The sequence below is a fragment of the Elephantulus edwardii genome, unplaced genomic scaffold (genome assembly GCF_000299155.1).
Source record: "Elephantulus edwardii isolate Elephantulus edwardi_28Jun2011 unplaced genomic scaffold, EleEdw1.0 scaffold00007, whole genome shotgun sequence".
Lineage (NCBI taxonomy): Eukaryota > Metazoa > Chordata > Mammalia > Macroscelidea > Macroscelididae > Elephantulus > Elephantulus edwardii.
In genome coordinates, this window is record NW_006399757.1 from 37267158 (window position 1) to 37277177 (window position 10020).

Below are 10020 nucleotides of genomic sequence, written 5' to 3' on the forward strand. Positions count from 1 at the left end.
AAACCCAAAATCCCTGTAAATGTTCATTAAAACTAATAAAATTTAATAATAAAAAAAAAAGAAAAAAGAAAAAGAGACATTATATATCTCTTAGTAATGTCTATATTACTAGGTAATCATTCTAGGTGCTGTGGCTCTAGAGGCATTAAACACTGTCTAGTCCAGTGGAGAGGGAATGATTATCATAAAATCTTGAGGTGAAATTCCTTTTCCTATTAAAAAAACCCCCTCAGGTTTCTATTCATCTCTGTTCAGTGGGTTTCCAACTCATAGCTATTTCTAAAAAGAAGAAAAAAATTGTTAAACAGATAGTTTATAACTTTGATATACATAAAAGGTAGAAGCATAATTGTGGCTCTGTTTTTAATATGTCATTCATTGACCTTAACTGTTAAAAAGATTTGAAATGGAAATTTTTTTTTATTACTGATTTCAAAGCATATGTAGCCGAAGAGTATGTGATGGAATTTGAAACGTTCCCTGCATTTTTTAGTATATGTTTCTATTGTCAACCATCTTTGTAGTATGTTATAAAATACTTCTTTTTAAACTTTACTGGCTTTCCTGATTCTTCAGAGAAGCCTGTAAAAAAGGAAACCCTCCTAAATATTATATAATCTCCTAGTCCTTTCAGTGCATAACCTGCTTGATCTGCTAAAACTTTTTTAGTTGATTTTTATTTGAGTGAAAGTTCTTAAATCATACTGGTTTTGCATTCATTCATATGCATTTTGTTTTAGAACATTAATTACAATGTCTGAACAACTCCTTGTTGTCTATTTCCTTTCGCTTCACCAGATGTATCTGTTTATTAATTTTTCCTCTCTTGCCATCCCTTCTATCTCTCCAAGATGGATTCTATGTGTGCTAGCCCCCTGCCCCCCCCATCCTTTTTCTAATGTGAAATTACACCATAAGAGCCTTTTTTTGACTGGCTTATCTTACTTAGCTAATGTACCCCTGTATCCAGGTTAGTGTTTCCTGAGTTCTCTTTATTGTTTTTAGTGCTGCCTGATACTCCACTGTGTGAATATACCATAGTCTCATTGTCCATTCATCCCCTGATGGACACTTGGATTATTTCCTTTTCTTTACAATTGTAAATAATACTGAATGGACATGGTGTGCATTTAACTATTCATGTGGCAGCTCTTATTTCTTAGAATTCTTTTTTTAGTCTTAGTTCTATATAGTATTCTATTGCTGAAATTACACCTCTTTTACAAAACTAGCAAATTTAGCCAACCTTGCATACAGATCTACCTTTATATTTGGCTCTTAAGTATCTTAATCAAAAGGAGCCTTTGGATGCAGTACTTAAGTTCTCATCTGCTGACTAAAAAGGTTGACTGTTCAAAACCACCAGCTGATCATCAGAAGATGAAGCAGTCTGCTTCCATAAATATTTCAGCCTTGAAAACCCAGTGGAGCAGTTTTCCTCTGCCCAAGAGGACTGGAAGTGGCTGGTTATCCTAATAAAAATTTTCCATCTTAACCCTAGGTAATTGGCATTCGGAGCTACCTTATGTATTGCCCCCATAATTTTGGTGAGCAGAAATACAAAGAAAATCTGTCAGGGCTAGAACAATGGGGTTCATTTAAAATCATTAAACAATAGGTTTCTGGGTATAAACAGTATTTATTTGCAGGGTTTTTATGTGTTTGGTTTTTTTTTTCCAGAAAGAGCTCCATGATTTTCCCTTCACTGAACCACAAGGCACTTTCCAAGGAGAGTCAGAAAACAAACTAAAAGTGGCCTCACCAAAAAGCCCTGCTTCGCTCAATGATAGTCTGGTGGAGTGTCCCAGGTGCAACATACAGTATCCGGCCACGGAACACCGGGATCTACTTGCTCATGTTGAATACTGTGCAAAGTAACAAGACGGTTATTCTGATGGTGTGTCAGAAGATTCAGTACTGTATCTTATGTTGGCTTTTGGACATTTTGAATTAGGTATTTTTCCCTTGTGTAAGAGACTGTGTCTCTGCCTTTGAGACCCTGATAGGTGAATGAATCATTGTTATTTTGTTTAGCTGCTTGGCGTTTTCCTTAGCACTGATAACCTCCCTGAAGTGGTTCATCATCAGACTGCAAGCAAACTGACAGAGCAGGGCGGATAGGTCTGTACAGAGACTACTAACATTTTGCACTCTCAAGTACTTTGTGGAAATAAGATAGTTCAGGTTACTGCTTGTGTTCCTGCAAGCATCTATTCTGTTCTGTGGCCTATTTGATATACTTGGTCTTTTAAACAAATCAAAGTTAATTAATTAGGGCTCTTACTGCTTTAGAGTTACTTTTTATCTTAGTCTTAGTAAACCTAGAATCCAGATTTGATGTCCATTGTTTAAGAAATGGTGATAACCATTTTCATTTTTTCCTCCTTGCTATTATAGAGCAGTTATAAGAAATTCTGGGAATTCTTATGGCTGTTTCCTGTTGACACTATAAAACTATGTTTCAAACACAGAGCAGGTTCTGTTAAGGTATATGCTTAAGGAGCCACATACAATGTTGACTCTCATGTTAACTGGCAAAAGCTTTAATTCAAATTTTATTAGCACAAATTGGTCAGGTAAAACTGTTGAAGTGAATTTTTAATAAATCCATTTAGCCCTCTCATTTGATTTACAGATACCTTTATTTATTTTTGGCACTTTTAAAGCTGAACAGTATAATGATCAGATATTTGCTTATCTGAATGGATATTTTTATAAATGCTTTGTGTGAAATTATTTTTTAAATTTTTTCAGCTTTTCTAGAATGGTTAATACTGATCTACTGTTAGTAATAAGAAAAAAAGAATAAAGTTATTTAATAAGTTTTAATGTGTCTAGTGTTTGTCTCTATACATAAGTATTCCAAAATGTCTCCACCATAAGAAGTATCAGGAGTTGACCGATAACTATTTAAGATGGTAAAATAGTTAAGGATATGCAGGAACCAGAGCCCACCTGAAGATGTAGATGCTTTCAGGCATCTTTGTTGAACAGGTAATTAATGGGTATGAGTCTGAGTTGTAACAAAGGGGGAAAGGCCTGCTAAATTTTATAGTTTGATTTTTGACCATAGGAAGTATGTAGATGGGTTTGGTGGGGTGGGGAGTAACTTGCCTTTATTGTTAATCCCAGCCACACAGTGTCTTTAACTACATTTTGACAAAAGACATAGAAATGATAGTTTTTGTTTTGATTGATAGTATTCTGGGAAAGGTCATAGTATTAAATCATAAAGTGTGATATAAAAACTACTTTCCCTACTACTTTTTAAGTAGAAATTATTTTTTTACTGTTGGAAATGTACACAGCAGAAAATCACTAGTTTCACAATTTCTGCACCAACAATTCAGTGCTATTGATTACATTCTTTGAGTTGTACAAGCATACTCACCCTTAGGCCATGTTCTCTAAAGGAGCCAAACCAGTGAAGCATGTATATAAACACGTTTTTATAAAACTCCAAATTCTCATTGCCGTGGAGTCGGAACCAACTCAGAGATGACCCTCCGGGGGCTTTCCAAGACCGTGAATCACAGGAAGAGATCGCCCACCTTTCTCCTGTGGAGCCTCAGGTGGATTTAAGCCACAGAGAGGTGCTGCCTTTGGGTTAGCAGCACATGCTCTGTGGAGTCCAGTACCATGGCTTTTAATGCTTCTTATATATGGTAAGAAGCTGCGCTGCTACCCCAAAAACGCGCAGTTCAAATCCACCAGCTGCTCTGTGGGAGAAGGATGGGCAGTCTCCTCTTGTGCAATTTACTGCCTCTGGAAACCTGCTGGAGTGTCAGCTTGAATCAGTTCCGACTCAATGGCACACAACAACACATGTTTATAAGAAATGGCTTACACAATTGTGGAGGCTTATTGTCAGTTCCACAGGTCAAGAGATAGCTGGTGGTTTGTGTGGCTACATGAGCTGGTATGAAGCCATTATCTTCAGGTTAGGCAGCAGGCTAAAGGCTTCTCAAGTCCCAAGAACTGGAGGTCAGACAATAGAGCTTAGGGAAATTGCAGGCTTTTCACTTTCTGATGACAAAGGATGGGGTCGCGGAAGAGTGAGAATTAATCCAGATTCTATAGCAACTGAGTGCCTCCCTTCACAGTTTGTAATTTTGAACATCACATAGGTTAAAAAATTTAGAAAGCAAATTGAGTGTTGAAATAGAAAAGGAGATCTATTTTTACGAAGAGGAAGGAAGAATTAAGGGGGGGAAAGGCAGCTTTGCTGTTGGATTCACTCATTTTGCAAAATGTACAAAACAGATTTTGAAGTCTTCATCTGGTTTTCATAATAAAAGATTAAGTGGAGGGGGAGAAAATAATAAGAATATTAAGAGGAAACATCTAGGATATATTATGAGTACAAATTTAACTCATCTGTGCAATGCTACAGCCTTCTGTACGGATTATACTTCAAGACAAAGGAAATAAAAATCCTCACAACTGGATCCACAAGCAACACCATGATAAAGAGAAAAGATTGACACTGTCATTTTACTTGAATCCATAGTCTGCCCAGGGAAGAAGCAGTTAGGAAATCAAACAATATATTACACTGGAAAATTTCTGCAAGGGGTCTCGGACAAGTACCAAAGGCTGTCATTTTGAGAAGCAAAGTGTGCCTGGCCCTAGCCATGGTGTTTTTATCCCATGCATGTGAAAGTCAGACAATGAATATGGAAAACTGAAGAACTGTTGTCTTTGATTTGTGGTACTTGTGAAGAATGATGTGTTTGCTACCAAAAGAGCACGAGAAATCTGTCGGGGAAGTACAGCCAGGATGCTGCTTAGAAATGAAGATGGTAAGATTTTTGTCTAACGTATTTGGGCCATGTTACTGGGAGGAGCCAGTCTGGAGACAGATATCGTGCTTAATAAAGTAAGAAAACCCTCAAAATGCAAGGTTTCCAAGGATGCAGATTTTTTTTTAAATTAATTTCAATGAACATCTACAGAGATTTTGGATTTCCATTCATTCATTGTTACACTTTGCTCCCTGCCCACCCCGCCCCCACCTCCAGTTCGCTCTTCTCCTTGAAAAGCAAAAGAAAAACTCCTTCACTGGTACACAATCACCCCGCACACCCCCACCCCAAGTATACTCCACTCTGCAATCCTCATTCCGGACTCTTATGATAATCATAATGCCCTAAAATATATTACTTTTAAACTATTCTCTCTCTCATTGGCTTCAATGCAGTAAACATAGTTATTGAGTTTTTCTCAATCTTACCCCCACCCTGATGTCAGCCTCATTCTACAACAGTGGCACCATATAGTATTTGTTCTTTTGTGACTGAGATATTTCATTCAGCATAATGTCCTCCAGGGTTACCCATTTTGAATATTGCATGAGTTCCTTGTTTTTCAATGCAGCATAGTATTCCATTGTGTGAATATACCACAGCTTCTCTATCCATTCTTTTTTTGATGGACACTTAGGTTGTTTCTAACTCCTTGCTATTGTGAACAAAGCTGCTATAAACATAGGTGTGCATATATCTGCCTGGGTGGCAGTTATGGTCTCTTTAGGGTATACTCCCAGTAGTGAAATTGCTGGGTCAAATGGTATCTCTATTTGCAACTTTTTGAGAAAGCGCCACACCGCTTTCCGCAGTGGTTGCACCATTTTACACTTCCACCAACAGTGAATAAGGATTCCAGTTTCTCCACAACCTTGCCAGCATTTGTTGCTTACTGTTCTGTTAAATTTTACTAGTCTTACTGAGGTGAGATGATATCTCATAGTTGTAGGATGCAAATCTTAATGGGAGGAAACTCAGTTTTTCTGCCTTGGGGAGGCTGGTGGAGTCAAACGAACAAAGCACACAACCTTTCAGTGAGTAGCGTCACATCCTGCAGCATACGCTTCCAGGGCTTCAAGAAGACTCCCAAGGCGATGGACAGAAAGAGTGGTCACAACAAGGCGGCTCAAGCACAGAGTGACTACGGACGGTGAGGGGGTGGGGTGTGTCTGTGCAAGATGATTGAGGGTTTCACTCTGTTGTGCAGAGTCGGTAAGAGTCAGAACCGACTGCAGAGCACTTAACTCCCTGTAAGATAAACTTAACAAAAATGATTCTGTATATTGGCGATCAAAAAGGAAACACCTCAATTTTAAAATTACATTTTGTTTTCTTTACTTATAAACTCCAAGGAAGTGTGTTACTGTGGATAGAGACCTCTGGAAATCGCCAGCTGTGCATCAAAATTCTCATCCTAACTTGGGCCACATCATTTAACCTCCCTAAGCTTCAGTGTCCTCAACTTTGAAATAAGACTACAAGCATCTGCTGCTGTTGAGGGCACCGACAAACGGAAAACCTGGTTTGTTTATTTTCATTTTCGTTTGGGAGGAGCTTAGTTTTCCACCTAACAGATTGTATACATTTTGTTTCTCATCACTGACAGCCATCACTGCCATCCCACCCCGAGCCCCTCCATAAGCCCCTTTCTGATCCCACTCCCATTCTACCCCTCTCTCCATGGTTTCTAAACTTTGACTTTGGGCAGATACTGCCACTTTGATCTTGAATGGTTGAATGTTCTAAGAAATGCATCCTCCATGGATACGCTCATCTCATGATGTTGTTGTTATATCCCTTCCATTGTTCAGGTGAAAATCTAGCCACTGGGGTGAGTTCAATTCTACCATTGAAGCAGAACTGAAGGAATCTATAACCTTATCAGTTCTGGTGGCCTAGTGGGTAAAGAGCTGTACTGCCAACCCAAAGGCAGGTGGTTTGAATCCACTGGCTGTTCTGTGAAAAAAACATGAACAATCTCCTTTTGTGTATTTGATAACTTCTGAAGGCCCACTGGAGGGTCAGCTAGGGTCTGCTCTGACTCCATGGCACAGCAACATCAATCTCACCAGGAGGCCTATTTTTTCTTTCTTAGTTTTTGAAAAGTTCTGTTTATTTAAAAGATACCTGTGTATTAAGTGCTTTTCAGTGTACTAAGAGATATGCTAAGCATTTCATATACCATGCCATTTCATTCCGACAATAACACCATATGGGAGTTTCATCATTCTTTCCTTATAAAAGTGAGGGAGCTATTTCTAAAGAGCTTACATCACTCTTCCAAGGTCACACAACAAAGTGAGTGGGAGACTGAGGATTTGAACCTGAGTCTGTCTGATTATAGATATTGAGCTCTTAACTCTATAATCTAATGCCTCGCTTCCATCATCTTAAATGCCAAAAATGAGAGCACATTTCCAACAAGGAGTAGTAGCCAGGATTAATGTTATTTTCCAGCTAGGACTACATTGTAGATAGAGAAGGAGAGAACATGAAAGAGAGAGAGAGAGTAACAGTTCGGCCTTCAAGACCTTCATTCGTTTATAAATAAACACAGAAACTCACTGGTGTTGAATCAGTTATAACTTGTGACTTTATGTGTTATAGCATAGAATTGAGTTCTGTAGGGCTTCTGGGCAGGAATCATGGGAGCAGCCTGGAGCAGCCTGTTCTTCAGCACCTAGTGGGTGGATTCAACCCACCAAACTTTAGATTAGTACTGCAAACTGTTCACAGTACTCGGGGGCCTTCATTCACCTTACTCATCCATTATAACCATATTCCTCATCCTTATTGACAGCTAGCATCAGGGCCAATACATTCAACTGGAAATTACAAAAATGAACAAAACAAAGCACACATGCCAAAAAACCCCACCACTAAATAAAAACCAGCAATAACAAAACGCTTGAACCACCAGGACATTCATTACTTTTTTAACTAAGAAGCCTGGAAGTAAACAGTCCCTGTTTAGGTTAGCAGCTTCACAAATATTAAGGCTCTCAACTATCTTCTGCATCATTCATTCTCTGGGGTTTCTCTCTTTCTTTTTTATCATTATTCAAAACACTTCATTTTTAATTGATATTTTAATAAAAGTTTACTTAGATTTACATTCATTCATTGTTGTATTTACCTCCCTATTCCCTCCCCCAGTTTGCTTTTCTCTTTTGTTAAAATAATAATTATTATTAATTTTAATGAAAATTCACAGAGACTTTGGATTTCCATTCATTGTTGCACTGTTCTCTCTGCCCACCCCTCTCCTCCAGTTTGCTCTTCTCTTTGAAAAGTAAAAGAAAAATTCTTTCATTGTTATACAATCCCTCCCCCCAAGGCCGCCCCACTATGCAGCCTTCGCTCTGGACTCCTGTCATGACAATAATACCTAATTATATATACCTTTTAATCAGTCTTCTCCTTCATCTGTTTTAATGAAGTATACATAATCTATCCCATCCTTCTCAGTCTCCCCCCAACCCCTATGTCAGTCCAGCTTTACAACAGTGGCATTATGCAGTATTTGTCCTTTTGTGACTGGGATATTTCACTCAGTATAAAGTCCTCCAGGATCACTCATTTTGCATAATATTACATGAGTTCCTTGTTTTTCAATGCAGCATAGTATTCCATTGTGTGACTATACCACAGCTTCTCTAGCCATTCGTTTGTTGATGGGCACTTGGGTTGTTTCCAGCTCTTTGCTATTGTGAACAAAGCCACAATAAACATGAGTGTTCATCTGGGTTTTCTCTTAATGCTCACATGATGGGTGGCTGCAGCAGTTCCATGCATCACAACCTTATAAGATGTTCTGTATAAAGTATGACACAGGCAGTTAGCCAATGTAATGAATGTTGTTGTCAGATGCCATTGAGTCATGTATGACTTACAGAGACCTATGAACAATGAATGGGAGCCCTGTCCTATCCTGTGCCGTCCTCATCATCTCTGACATGCTTGAGCCCATTGCTGCAGTCACTGTGTCAATTCATCTCATTTGGAGTCTTCCTCTCTTTTTGCTGATCCTCCACCTTTCCAAGGAATAGCCTCTCTTAGCAACATGTCCAAAGTATGTGAGATGATGTTTCACCCTCCCTGCCTCCAGGGAGCACTCTGGCTGCACTTTCCCCAAGACATCTGTTTGTTCTTTTGACAGTCCATGGGATATCCAGTACTCTTCTCCAATACCACAACTCAAAGGTATCAATTCCTCTTCTGCCATCTTTATTCAATATCCAGCTCTCAGATGCATAGCAAATGATTGAAAAGACCATGGCCTGAATCAAGTGTGCTTCAGTGTTTGTGCCCTTCATTTTGTTATTTAAATCAGAAAGACAATATCTATCCAGGAAGCTCACAGTACACTTCTTTTGTATCTCAGTGACTAGAATGAGGTTATATAGTATATTAGGATGGTCTAGACTACTTTTCGGTAACAAGTCCTAAAATTACAGTGACCTAACATAACAAAGGCTTACTTCTTGCTCACTTCACAGTCTTGGTGCATCTACTGGGCCTTTTACATATTGTAGTTACACAACAAGGAACACATGTAGCAGCTGAAAAAGGTGCACCAGTTCTTAACAGCCTCAGAAGAGTCGCATCTCTGTCTGGAATCCTGTTGGCCAGAGTTGATCCTGTGGTCTCTGCTACTGTAAGGCAACTGGGAAAGGTAATAGACCTGGGAAGGAAAACAGGGTAACATAGAAAGCACTGTGCACCACATATGGCCACTGCAGCCTGCAAGGGAAGAAAGGGGATTGGGCATGGCCACTGAGTGACAATCTGCCACTCAATGTCATTACCACTTGGTCCTCACCAGACCATGACATCCATCTGCTTAAAGACGAGGCAATGAAGGCTTTCCTCCTCAGCTTCCATGCCCAAGGTGTGTTCCTCAGCTGTAGCTCTTTGCTCGCTGTATTATATTCAGCTTTGTTTCCTTGTTTCTCCCTCTGTTTTCTCACTTTCTTCTATAACGGGCTTTAACAAGTTTCTTTAGGCCACTTGTTGTCTTCCAAATCGCCTATGTCCAATCCAGAGTATGGTACTTAGCAAGTAAGTGCTCAAAAAGTGGTTTTAGGGCAAGCGAATGAGAGTCTTTTAGAAACAAAGATCTCTTCCATTTGATTTCCTTTTAAGAGCTATCCGACTTTTATCTTTAGAATTTCCTGTAGATTAATTAAGAAGCAAGAAGTAGTGTGATTTAGTC

At 39.1% G+C, this 10020-nt stretch overlaps 1 protein-coding gene across 1 annotated transcript in view; it reads left to right on the forward strand.

The window, feature by feature from the left end:
* The window catches only part of CEP55 (centrosomal protein 55kDa), a 21767-nt gene extending 19889 nt beyond the window's left edge, over nt 1-1878 (forward strand). The window contains exon 6 of the mRNA XM_006880411.1: nt 1681-1878. Coding sequence (XP_006880473.1) covers nt 1681-1878 — 198 coding nt within the window. The remainder of the gene's footprint in view (nt 1-1680) is intronic.
* Nucleotides 1879-10020: the final 8142 nt, after the last annotated feature.